This window comes from Cinclus cinclus, unplaced genomic scaffold (assembly GCF_963662255.1).
Source record: "Cinclus cinclus unplaced genomic scaffold, bCinCin1.1 SCAFFOLD_32, whole genome shotgun sequence".
Taxonomy (NCBI): domain Eukaryota; kingdom Metazoa; phylum Chordata; class Aves; order Passeriformes; family Cinclidae; genus Cinclus; species Cinclus cinclus.
In genome coordinates, this window is record NW_026912098.1 from 309,804 (window position 1) to 323,468 (window position 13,665).

At 50.7% G+C, this 13,665-nt stretch overlaps 1 protein-coding gene across 1 annotated transcript; it reads left to right on the forward strand.

The window, feature by feature from the left end:
• Positions 1-698: 698 nt before the first annotated feature.
• Positions 699-3,060, forward strand: LOC134057349 (olfactory receptor 14A16-like; the record flags this gene model as incomplete). The annotated part of the gene is made up of 1 exon (XM_062514338.1): positions 699-3,060. A coding segment is annotated over one exon (870 nt), but the record flags the coding sequence as incomplete, so codon positions are not given.
• Positions 3,061-13,665: the final 10,605 nt, after the last annotated feature.

The following is a 13,665-nucleotide window of genomic DNA, read 5'->3' on the forward strand; positions in this document are numbered from 1 at the left end:
GGTGAGACTTGGAAGTGTTCTCCTTGAGTGGTGAGGATGGTGCATTGATCAGGACTGCTCCCAGCATGACATTTAACTACAGAACATTTCCAAATAGATTATACAGGGAGCACAGCACGTCAGGGTCTGCATAAAAGGGAAAATCCTGATTTTATAATCTACTGCTCAGGGTTGCCTAGATGTAAACTTGAACATTGATATTCACATATCTGTTCAGGTTGAGAACCATAAAAACAATTTCTCTCATTTCTGAATAAACCAGGCAAAGAAAGAAATCAGCACAGGGCCCCTTACAGGCAGCATCAGTGTTGCTTTTCCAGCCTCCTCAGGGTTGCTCTGACTTTGCCATCAGAGCCTGCAGAGGCAGAGCTGGCCCTGGCAGTGGCCTGTGCTGGGAGGGGTCTGCAGGGCAGAGCTGAGCCCCCAGGGCTGGGCTGGGCTCTGGCAGCACTGGCAGGGCCCAGCCCTGGGCACAGGGAAGCAGCAGCTGGCAGGGAGAGCTCCAGGCAGCAGAGCCCTGGGCAGGCAGTGGGGGGAAAGTGACACCAAGCTGGGCTGGGATATTTCAAGTCATCTCCAAACCAAACTATTCCATGATTACTGTTCTTACAGATCCTCATGCCAAGACACAGCAAATGTCCAACAGCAGCTCCATCAGGCACTTCCTCCTGCTGGCATTGGCAGACACGCGGCAGCTGCAGCTCCTGCACTTCTGCCTCTTCCTGGGCATCTCCCTGGCTGCCCTCCTGGCCAACGGCCTCATCATCAGCGCCGTAGCCTGCGGCCACCACCTGCACACCCCCATGTTCTTCTTCCTGCTCAACCTGGCCCTCACTGACCTGGGCTCCATCTGCACCACTGTCCCCAAAGCCATGCACAATTCCCTCTGGCACACCAACAACATCTCCTACTCTGCATGTGCTGCTCAGCTCTTTTTCTTTGTGTTCTTCATCTCAGCAGAGTTGTCCCTCCTGACCATCATGTGCTACGACCGCTACGTGTCCATCTGCAAACCCCTGCACTACGGGACCCTCCTGGGCAGCAGAGCTTGTGCCCACATGGCAGCAGCTGCCTGGGCCAGTGCCTTTCTCTATTCCCTGCTGCACACAGCCAATACATTTTCCCTGCCCCTGTGCCATGGCAATGCCCTGGGCCAGTTCTTCTGTGAAATCCCCCAGATCCTCAAACTCTCCTGCTCACACTCCTACCTCAGGGAACTTGGGCTTCTTGCTGTTAGTGTCTGTTTGGTATTTGGTTGTTTTGTGTTCATTGTTTTCTCCTATGTGCAGATCTTCAGGGCTGTGCTGAGGATCCCCTCTGAGCAGGGAAGGCACAAAGCCTTTTCCACCTGCCTCCCTCACCTGGCTGTGATCTCCCTGTTCCTCAGCACTGGTTTTTTTGCCTACCTGAAGCCCCCCTCCATCTCCTCCCCATCCCTGGATCTTGCCCTGTCAGTTCTGTACTCAGTGGTGCCTCCAGCCCTGAACCCCCTCATCTACAGCCTGAGGAACCAGAAGCTCAAGGCTGCAGTGTGGACACTGATGACTGGAAGGTTTCAGAAACAGTAAACCTTTCCAATTTGTGCAAGTTGCCAATTTCTCCTAGTCAGTTGTAATATGAGTAATTTTTGAGAATTCTTTTTTTTTTCTTTCTTGCCGAATATTTTTACCTTTGTTTTAGTCTAATAATTTGTGCACAAAATCACGTCTATATTTGTGATATTTTTTTGTCTCTCCACCTTTTCTGTGGCCCCGGACTCTGTCCATGAGGGGCTCTGTTCTCTGTAGCTTGAAATGAACTAAAGGATCTCCCAATTTTTTTTTTAATTAGGGATCTCCTTTCTTTGGAGCTTCCTTCTGCTCCCTTCTCTAGAGCTGCAGCAGCAATATCTGTGTGCAGAGGTGGGGGCAGGTCAGGGGTGGCACAGCAGCTCGGCTCCTGATGGTCACACCATTCCTCATCCATTAATATTTTTACAACAAAAAAAAACTTTACACTACTCTTAAAAAAAATACTATATATATACAAGTCATACTAAAATTACACAAAATACCATAACAAAACTACAAAAAAAATTTAAAAAAAGCACAAAAAACCCCCCAACAAAATTAATATAAATCATAGTTTAACCATTCCCCATAACCATACCCCACCCTCTTATCATCTCTTACCAAACTAATAATAGTACTAATTTTAAATTATCATTTAAACCTTATATTCTTAACAAAATAATTACTATTATAAAAATCCACCTAAAAACTACCCATTTAATACTCATCCAAAGTAGATACAAACCAAAAAAAAAAACCCCAATCTTAACTAAAACTCGAATTCTAAAGCATCAAAAATTACAACAGATCAATAAACAAAATAAAAAATAATAAAACAAAATGCAATCAATATTTATTCACCAAACCTAATTCACAACAACAAAAAACCCCAAAATGTACATTTCCCAAAATTTAACTACAAATATAAAACCTAACTACAAACATGAAATCTAACTACAACCATCCAATAAAATAAACAAAAAATAAAAAATCCTAAATATTATATAAGAAATATATAAAAATTCATCAAAACACCAAAATAATAAAAAACCTTCATCTTCACAACGACTAGAAAACAAAAAAAAAACCCTAACAACACACCACATATACACAAAACACAAGAAAAAAGATACATGACACAAAAAATTAAAAAATATATAAATCAAAACTTTCAAATAAAAAATCATGAACCATTAATAAAACAAAAGTTCTCCAACCACCCAACGCTATTTTACTTACTATCACTTATTAAATAAATTATACTAAATCTAATCAAATTTATTTCTATCAATTCCAATAACTCACTTCTAACACAGGCCAGGTGCCATTGCCCACCTGGGCACACTGCTGGCTCATGTCCACCCTGCTGTCCATCACTGCCCCCAGGTCCCTTTCTGCCTGGCCCCTCTCCAGCCACTCTGTCCCCAGCCTGGAGCACTGCAGGGGTTGGTGTGGTCAAGGTGCAGGACCCAGCTCTTGGTCTTGTTAAACCTCACCCTGTTGGATTTGGGCCCTGGATCCAGCCTGTCCAGGTCCCTCTGCAGAGCTCTCCTACCCTCCAGCACATCCACACTCACACCCAGCTTGGTGCCATCTGCACATTTGCTGATGGTGCACTGTGCTCCCTTCTCCACATCATCAATAAAGATGTTAAACAGGACTGGGCCCACACTGATCCCTGCAGGACACCACTGCACACACGCTGCATGTGGCACCATTCCCCACCACTCTCTGGGCCCCGATGTCCATCCAGTTCTTAGCCCAGGGAGGGGTGAACCGCTCCAAGCCACAGGCTTCAGCTTTTCCAGGGAATGCTGTGGGGTAGGGTGTCAAAGGCTAAAGTTCAAGTAGACAACATCCCCAGCCCTCCCTGTATCCACCAGGCCCTGTCAGAAAACTCCTGGTGGGCAGGAGCTGGGCAGGAGGCAGCCGTGTGCCCTGGCAGCGAGGCAGGGCAGGAGCACCCAGGGCTGTGGGACCAGGACATCAAGGACGTGGATTATCCAGGGCACTGGGGCCTGGTTTGGGTTGCCCAGGGCAGGAAAGATGTCTGGCAGCTGGAGCAGGGTGAGGGAAGGGCCTCCAAGGTGGGGCTGGAGCCCTTTGGCTGTGAGCAGAGGCTGAGGGAGCTGGGCTTGTCCAGCCCGGAGCAGGGAAGGCTGAGGGGCTCCTCATCCCAGCCTGGCAGTGCCAGCCAGGAGCTGATGGAGAACACAGAGCCAGGATCTTCACCGGGGGGCCTGGGGGGAGACAAAAGACAATGGGTGGAAAGGGGGACAGAGGGGAGATCAGACAGGACATGTGGAAAACTCTTGTTCCCATGGGCTCAGACAGGTTCTGAAATGATGCTCTGTCTCGGTCTTCTGGGATTTCCAGTTTCAGACCAAATCCGGCCTTGAACCACTTGGTCTGACCCAGTTTCTGCAGATTCGACAAAATATTCTCCAAGATAATCCAAATTTTGGAATGGGCCAGAGCAGATGTTTATGGGACAGGAACCCTCTGGGGATGTTGGGGACCTGCAGATTGCGAGGTGCGTGAGCACATGTCATTAGGAGGTGTATTTGAGTACTTGAAGAAACGTCAAAGTTTTCCCACCAGGAGAGAACAGAAATTTCCTGGATGTGTACTGATGGCAGGAGAAGAAATCCTGCCCTTCCCCTCTACCTGTGTTACCACTGTACTGTCTATTATTTCATGTCCCTCTCCATTTGGGTGTTTCCACCACTCCTGTTTAAATGGCCGTGTCTGAGGATGTCTCTTCACTAGACCAGTTGGTTCTATGGCCTTCCCATTGCCTCTGTGCCTCAGAGTCTCAGCAGTTCCTGACCCCCAAAGGACACAAACCTGATGAGCTCTGGTGCCCACTGCACTGGGGGCTCTTGCACCTCCCTCCATAGGCACAGCAGAGCTCCCTTGTCCCACAAAGTCCCTGGCAATGCAGGGATGAAGGAAACAGGACAGGCTGTGGGGATCAGGGGCAGGGCACGGCCAGGGATTTGGGGTGGTTGTGAGCCCAGGGCAGGAGCTGGCCCTTGGCCTTGCTGAAGCTCATCCAATTGTCCTGGGCCCATGGCTCCAGCCTGGCCAGATCCCTGTGCAGAGCTTGCTGCCCTGCAGCACAGCCACACTCCCAGCCAGCTTGGGCTCCCATGGACACTGACTCAGGGTGCCCTCCATGGCCTGGTCCACATCAGCAAGGAACACATTGAACTGCCCTGGCCCCAGTCCTGAGCCCTGGGGACACCCCTGCATGTGGCTCCATTGCCCAGCACTCCTTGGGCTGCACTTGTGTTTGCCATGGAGCTGGGCCTGCCTTGGCTTCTCTTTGCTGACCCCAAATGAACATCCCTCTGTGTCTGGGGCAGCTCCTTCTCCAAGGAAAGCAGCTGGGACTTGGTGCCAAGGAGCTGAAAGCTGCAGGCACAGCCTGGACTGGAGGAAGCTCAGATTTGCACTGGGCTGCTCTGAGTGCCAGGGCGTGGATGAGGGAAATGGTGGGGTGGGGGTAGGGACAGAGTGTGATTGATTGTCAGCCATAAAGGGTCTTGATATTGATATTTGTTCAGAGTGCATGAGGAGGTGCTGGGGGTCAATATCAGCTGGAGATTGGCGATATCAGTCTATAACGTGGAAAAGAATAAATGGGAAAACAATATATTCCTGCTCATTGTTTTTAAATAAAATATGTTACAAATTCACTGAAAGCTTAGACAAGTTCTGCCTTATGCTCAGGTTTGTGGCAGTAGCTCTGTTTCAAATACCTAAACCCCAAATTACTCTTGCCCACAAGTTCTTGAGAATGGAAAATTAGGTCTATTATAAATTTAATTATTTATTTAATGTACTCATGAATAACAGAGAAGAGACTTTAAAAGGACTACTTACTGCCCAGGATAAACCAAAGAAGTACAGGTAGATACAAACCCAGTGCACAATAAAGTTACCTATATTACAGCCAGTGAAGAAATAGCAGAGATCAGGAGTCAATGTAACTTACCACTGAACTGATGAGGGAGTGCACATGGAGCCCTTTCACTCAGCTTCCTGAAAAGGAACCACAAAGATTCATCATTCAGACTTGGGAGTGAAGCCCTACCTGTTTCCAGGGACTATGCAGAAGAGTTTTGTATGGTGAAAGTTTTGTGTATATTTTATAGTTTGTACAGTGAAGTGTGTGTCACTCAGAAATTCAAGGCTTATCTCCCTTCATTCTGCTCTCAAGGCAGGATGTTCATGGACAGCTGGGAATTCCACCTCCCTGGCACCAGAGATAACTCAGCACAGGACAGATGTCCAGCCTGGGTTATCTCAGCAATTGCTGAGAGGGGGAAGATGCCCTGAGTGATGGCCCAGCTGATGGACAGAACAGATGAGCTGTGCTGTGCCAAAGGGGAAGTCCTGCTGCAGGAACCTCATGGAACCAGGGGGCCGTTGTGACATTGTGATGGCTCCTGGAACCAAGGAGAGAGACCATGGTGACACCAATGAACCTCCTGGAACCGTGGAGAGAGACCATGGTGACACCAATGAACCTACTGGAACCAAAGAGAGAGAGACCATGGTGACACCAATGAACCTACTGGAACCAAGGAGAGACACCATGGTGACACCAATGAACCTCATGGAACCAAGGAGAGAGACCATGGTGACACCAATGAACCTCATGGAACCAAGGGGCCTTTGTGACACTGCAAGGCCTCAGGGAACCACAGAGTTCAAAGGTCTCAAACATTCTTTCCAGGGTTCTGCGTTGGGGAAGGGGGAACCTCCTTGGTGGCACCTTGGGCTGGCACACACCTGAGGAGTGACCCTGTTTTTAATGGAGAAAGTTAGGAATTCTAGATTCTTCTAAAAAAAGTAAAGGAAAATCCTGTCTCTGTCTCAGTGCAGCCAGTTCTGCAAGCAAAGCAGGTCCCAGATGAGGGAGGACAGACAGGATGGAGTTGGGGAATATGGAGCAAGGTTGTCCACACTGGGTCAGACCTCAAGTCACAGCTCCTCTGAGCAGGCCAGACCTACTGAGGAGAGACCCAGGATCAATATCAGTCACAGAGTGCTGCAGTCAACTCTGCTCTAAACAGAACAGTATTAAAAACCATTCATTCAAAATAGGAATGGATATTTCTTCGAAACTCTTTGAAATATTTCCCCCTAAGTGGATTTGAAAACCTTCCTGATGAACTGCACCAGACCAGAGGGAAATCAAGGTAGAGCCGTGGTTTGTCAGGACTTGCTTGATCCCAGTGAGCTCCGTGGTGCTTTTGGTGCTGAGCCCTTGAACCTCAGGGCCTGAGAGGAGATTGCAGTTATCTTTCAAAGAGTGAGAGTCACAAGAAAAACCCAAAGTGTCTCAAAGCATTAATGGGTTCCACTGAGGTCCATCCCCAACACAGGATTCTCTTTGACTCCTTCGAGGAGAGAATTGGGGGCCACGAATGTCCAAAAACATCTGAGAGACTGAGAGATGAAAGGACAAAGGAAAGCACCTCAAAAATTGAAGTACCTTAAAGATCCCATGAGCCCCACTGAGTGTTGTTACTGAGAAAGGCTCTCAAGAGACTAATTAAACCAGAGAATGGGAGGCCATGATTGCACAAAGCTCTCACAGACTCCAAGGCAAAAGCAAAACCCCAAGTCCATGGAAAAACCTGCAGTCCCTGGGAGCATGAAGGAGCCCCCAGGGCCATTCCTGACCAAGGCTCCCCAGGGACTGGTCCCAGCAGATCCCTGAGGCCACTGGCATGTGGGGGGATGCTGAGGGCAGGACAAGGGCTGACAGTGCCCAGCCTTGCTGGGGCTGTGCCAGGAGGCCCCAGGGGCTCAGGACAAGGTGTCTGCTCACAGCCCTTGGTGCCACAGACCCTGCTGTGCCCCAGGCCACCAAGACTTGGCTTCTCTTTGTCCCCTCCTGTCATCTCTGCCTCCAATCTCCTGCTCTAACTGCAACCTGGGCACACTTTCTCAGTTGTGTCCCTCTGTGGGAACCATTAAAACTTTTAAGAAACTTTGGAGTTCGAGTCTGACTTGGAGTTCTTGAGAGGTTTCCTAACAAACCACAGCTCTGCCTTGATTTCCCTCTGGTCTGGTGCAGTTGATGAGCAAAGTTTCAACTTCAGTTATGGACAAATATTTCAAGAAGAACTTCTAAGAAATGTAACCACATTCCTATTTTAAATGGTGTCCTTTTTATTACTGTTCTCTATAGAGCAGAGGTGATTGCAGCATTCAGTGACCGATACTGATCTAGGGTCACTCCTCAGGAGGTCTGGCAAAGGGGTTTTCCTTTTTTCTTGAAGCAATCTTCTGATTTCCCCCACTGCAAACAGACACACTCCTCAGGTGTGTGCCAGCCCAAGGTGCCACCAAAACCACTGCAGAGCTGCCCTGGGCCAGCTGTGAGGGTGGATCATCATCCCAACCTGCACTGGGCACTGCCAGGGGCTGTGGCCATGGACACTGCACTGACCCCACTGCTGGGTTTGGGTGCCACGGCAACCGTGAGAAGTTCAATATTCCTTGGAAACCCTGGGGAGGACTGGGACATATTGGGAAACACTGGGAATGCTGAGGGGGAAACTGGGTGGACTGGGATGGACTGGGGGCTTACCGAGACACACTGGGACATACCGGGACACACTGGGACTGACACTGGGCAATACTGGAGCAAAGTTTGAATACTTTGAGTGATAATGGGGTATACGGGGACAAACTGGAGACACTCTGAACAGCGTGGGGATGACGGAGGGCACTGGGGTGTACTGGGGCTGACACTGGGGAGAACTGGGCGAGAGTAGGAATGAACTCAGGTGTATTGGGAGGGACTGGAGAGGCGCCGGGGCTGTATTGAACTGTACTAGGGATGAACTGGGCTGTACTGGGAGGGACTGGAGGGGTTCAATGGGCTGCTCCCGTCCCCGCCCATCACTGCCCGCAGCCAATCAGCGCCGGGGATCGGGGACTGGGGGCGGGGCCTGGTGACAGCGCCATCTTTTATTGCCTCTAACTCCCATCATGCACCGCGGCCCGATAGAGCCCCATTGGAGCTGGGACTACAACGTCCATCATGCCCCGCGCTCCACGGAACTGCGCTATCTGCCCCCCTCCCCCCATGTCCCATAAGCGTCCCCCACACTCTACAGGATCCCGAAGTGCCCCCTCACCATCCACTCAGAAGCCCCCAAGAGCCGCTCCGGATTCTCTGGATGCTCCCAGGCCCATAGATTCCCGTTACAATCACTTCTGGGAATTCATCTCCTGTCATCTCCCGCGGCCCCACAGCACCTCATAACAGTTTCACTCTTAAAATTCCTGCCGTGCACCGCGCCCTAAAGGGCCCCTTTAGAACTCCCCAAGCTCCCCTCCAAATGCTCCCGAACCGTACACGTTCCGTCCTGAGCACCTCAAGTCACAGCTCGGACTCAAAAGTGTCCCGCAGGTGCCTTCCCGGACCCCACATGCCCCGTCCAAGACACTTCCGGGACTACAGCTCCCATCATGCTCCGCGATTCCCGTCGGTTGCTATTGCAGCCGTGATTTCTTCCCCCGTCATGCACCGCGCACTCCAGAGAGACATTGCGGCTGCGCCTTCAACTCCCGTGATGCTCCGCGGCTCCATTGAACAGTATTCTACCCGCGCCTACAACTCCCATCATGCCCCGCGCCCCAGAGAGCCCCGTTCGAGCCCCCCAAGTGCCCGCCCGGACCCCGAAGGGCTCCACATTCCCCTCCCTGACCTCCAAGTTTTCCCCCCGGACCCCCAAGAGCTGCCCCGGACGCCGAGGTGTCCGTCAGAATCCCTCAGTGCCCTGCCCAGTGCCCACCCTGCTCCCTGAAGTGTCCTCCAGACCCTCAACTTCTCTCTGAATTCCCTCCATAGACCCCAACCTGACCCACATATATCCCAGAAGTGTCTCCATGGACCCCAGAGTGGCTTATTTTAACTTAAATGACAAAATGATAATAAGGATTACAAAAGGACTGAAAAAAAATCCTAATTAGTATAAAGAAGGAGAAATGGAGAACCAATAATTAAGGGAGTTGTGTTACCTAGAGCCAATGATAAGTAATTTCTCTGGTTGCTAAAAATGTATAGATTTTTAATAGAAATGCAAAAACAATAGGTAATAAAATATTATTTCTTCTTAAAAATGGAAAAAAAAATTAGTAAATTTAATTATTTTTCATTTATTAAAATTAATAAAATTTCCTTTTATAGAGATAAAATATATAATGTAATTATTTACTTTATTTAGTATAATAATTTTTTGGGGATTTTTTTATGTTTCAGGATGTCAGTCCCAGATGAGCAATGACACAGTGAGGGTGGGGGTGAGGAGCAGGTTGTCCAAACAGGGTCAGCCCTGAAAGGGATCATTCTTCTCTGTGACCAGACCTCCTAAGGAGACATTCAGCGTCAACATCACCTGGGGAGTGCTTCAGTCACCTCTGCAGTGAACTGAAAAATAAAAATAATATGCCCTTGATTAAAACCAAAAATCATGAGGTGCACTTTGAAATCTCCCTCCTTAACAGAGCTCCAAAGTGACTGCAAGCAGCTGCACAAGCCCTGGAGACTTGAAGACAATGGAAGGAAGACAAAGAGCTCCCAAGGCCTTTGTGTATTTTAATGATGCCCAGATTTGGGGATTTGGGGCTGATGGCAGGAGCCTGAGGCACTGAGAGAAGGTTGAAGAAGCTGCTGCAGGAGTCAGCAGCAAAACTGCAAGTGCCTTGGAGCATCAGTGGCCGCCATGAGTGAGGGCAGGGAGTGCCCAAGGCTCCCCAGGGCCTGGGGAGAGCAGATCCTTGAGGGCAGGATTGCAGGAGCCAAAGGCTGTGAGCAGGGAACTGCAATGCTGAGCAAGGCCTGGGCTGGCTGGAGGAAGCAGAAAGGCCAAGGCTGAGCCCAGGCCTGGGACAGCAGGGCCTGTCCCTCACGGGTGGCTCGGGGCTGTTGCTGGGGCAGTGGGATGGCAGGGGCAGCAAGGACAAATGGCATCAGCCTGTGGGACACTCCACATGCTCATGGAACCAAGGCACAGGGTGACACTGTGGGGCCTCATGGAAACAAGAGGCCATGGTGAGCCTGCAGGGCTGTAACACCCCAGAGCAATGAAATGCTGGGGGTAACCAAAGGTTCCTTTACTCAAGCTTGGTGCACAATAGCAACCCCAGCCAGATATTTTCAAGAGCTCAAAATGACACAAAATTTTACTTACAAAATATAGAATATCAAGGAACTTTGGAAAAGGGTTTAATATAGCATCCAAGCCAAAATAAAGGTCTTATCATAACAGTAACTTCATTAACTTTGCCTTTTTAATCTAGAAACCTCTAAATACTTAACTTGATGAGGTAGCCAAACTGTTCCATATAAAGAACATTAGAATTAGAGGAAAGAGAGAGAGACCGAAGGACAGAAGCTCTCTAGAAAGACACACACACATGGCTACCAACTCCTAGGGTTCCAGTGTGGGTGAGACACAGACCCCAGGAGAAGGCAGGGTACGCACCATGGGCTGAGCTCCTGCTCTGTGTTCTCAGCCCCTGACCCTTCGTGGGCCTCCCCCCAGGTGGGACTTGGGATGGCTCGGGCAATGAGAGCCTGCGTCAGCACCAGCCCACTGTGGGACTGACTGACAGCTCATCCCGAGGTGTCTGGGTACATGGATCTCATCCAGCCTCTGACAGTGACCATGGTGACACTGCAGAACCTCATGGAACCGTGGGCCAGTTGTGACAAGGACAGCAGCAGATCCAAGGACACCATGGAGACACTATGGATCCTCATGGAACCAAGGGGCCATTGTGACAGTGTGGGAACGTGTCTCCTCACAGAACTCAGGAGTCCATGGTGACTGATAAGGAAGATGCCTTTACAGACAATTCAGTCACTGAACATATGGCTTCAGAAGGCTACAGGTGTGGTCAGTGGGGTGTGGTCAGTGGGTGTGGTCATTGGGATGTGGTCAGTGAGGGGTTGTCTCTAGGTGCGGTCTGTGTGGGCAGTGGATGTGGTCATTGGGGGAGGTCAGTGGGTGCAGCCAGTTGCGGTGGTCATTAGGATATGGGCACTGTTTTTTTGGTATGGATGGAGTCAGTGAGTGTGGTCAGTGTGGGTGTCAGTGATTCTGGTCAGTGCAGGTGGTCAGTGGGGGTATGGTCAGTTTGGGGGTCATTGGGGTGTGGTCAGTTTCTGTGGTCAGTAGGTGTGGACTGTGGTTGTGGTCAGTAGGTGTGGTCAGTTGGGTTTGGTCAGTAGATGTGGGTAGTGGGGGTGGTCCGTGGCAGAATTTGGTGGGCTGTGGTCAGTGAGTGTGGTCAGTGGGGTGGGGGCATTGGTGTCTTGGCAATAGGTGTGTTCACTGGGTGTGGTTAGTGGTTATGGTCAGTGGGTGTGGTCATTGGACATGGTCAGTGTGGAGTGGTCAGAGGGGGTGGTCATTGGGTTGGTCATTGGGGTTTGGTCAGTGGGTGTGGGGAGTGGATGTGGGTTGTGGGTGTGGTCCCTGGGTGTATCATCAGTTGGGAGGTCTTTTGGGTGTGGTCAAGGGGTGTGGCCAGTGGGGTTTGGTCAAGGGGGAGTGGTCAGTGGATGTGGTGATTGGGGTGTGGTCAGTGAGTGTGGACATTGGTTTCTTGATATGGGTGTGGTCAGTGGCTGTGGTCACTGGTTAAGGACAATGGAGCTGTTCAGTAGGGGTATGGTCAGTTTAGGGGTCATTGGGGTGTGGTCAGTGGTGTGTGGGCATTGGTTTTTTGGATATGGGTGTGGTCAGTGGGTGTGATCAGTGGTTATGGTTGGGGGTTGTTAGCTGGGGTATGGTCAGCTGGGAGTTCTTTGGGCTGTGGCCAGTGGGTGTGATCACTGTGTGTGGGCAGTGGGTGTGGGCAGTTGGAAGGTCTCTGGGGGTGGTCACTGGTGTGGGCTGTGGTCACTGGTGTGGTCATTTGGGTGTGGTCATTTGGGTGTGATCATTTGGGTAGTCATTGGGTGTGGTCAGTTGGTTGCTGGGGGGTCGTGAGTGGCTTTGGGCAGTGAGAGGGTGGTCAGTGGGTGTGGTAAATGGGGTGGCCAGTGCAGTGTGGTCAGTTGTTGGTGTGGTCAGTGGAGGTGGTCTGTGAGCTGTGAGGAGTGGTGATTGGGGCTGGTCAGTGGCTTTGCTCAGTGGCTGTGTGTAGTGGCTAACAGCTGGCCTTGAGGCCTTACAGTTATAATTAATCCTGACTGTAATTTCATAACTGAAATGTTAGTAATTACTGTCACATGAACATGAAGTTTTGTGTCATCCCTTCTGTCTCCACTGCCATGAGTGATCAGCAATAACCCGACCATGGGGACAGCGGTGGAGATGGAACCCCAGCAGGGGAAGGTGACCAGGAAGAGCTGCCAGCAGCTGAGAGCTGTGGAGGTCTGGACCTTGTGAATGGAAAAACCTGCTGGGGATCCTTGAAAACAGAAGACTCTTATAAAAAGAAGAAGCGGCTGGAGATATGGGAACGTGATTTTCCCCAGCAGAAAGAGAAGGGGCTCAGAGCCATGCACTGGACACAGACATGAGAGCCCAGCAGAGATGCCGTGGGCACCACCCACCAGGGAAGCAGCAAGGAGAGTGAGTGCACCCTCGGGAACGCAGCATGGGAGGAGAGGCAGGAAGTGCAGGAAGCCGAGGGAGGGATGGTTGATATCCAGGACCCCCATCCTTTCCTTGCCACCCTGCTGCATTGACAGCGGAGCTCCCACAGCACTGCTATTGGCATCCCCTGTATCGTGTGTGGGTTTGACCACACTGCGAGTGCCCGAGCTGCTGCCATCACCATTGGGTGAGCAAGTGCAGCCCAGAGAGGACTGAGCCCCGGCCATGGGGGAAGGTGCTTGGCTAAGGCCAAAGGAGGCTCCCTGTGTGCCCTGCTGCCCTCTCCCTGAGCTCCTGAGAGCTCTGCAGCCCCTCCCGCCATCCCATCTGCCCAGGCCAGCACAACAGCCCCGGCCTTGGGGCCCTCCAGAGCTGCTCCTGCTCCAGGCCCAGGGCCCATCCCAAAGCTGGGGCAGCCACAAAGCTGGGCTCATTTCTGCTCATTCCTGCTCTGATGAGGATGGATCCTCAATGAT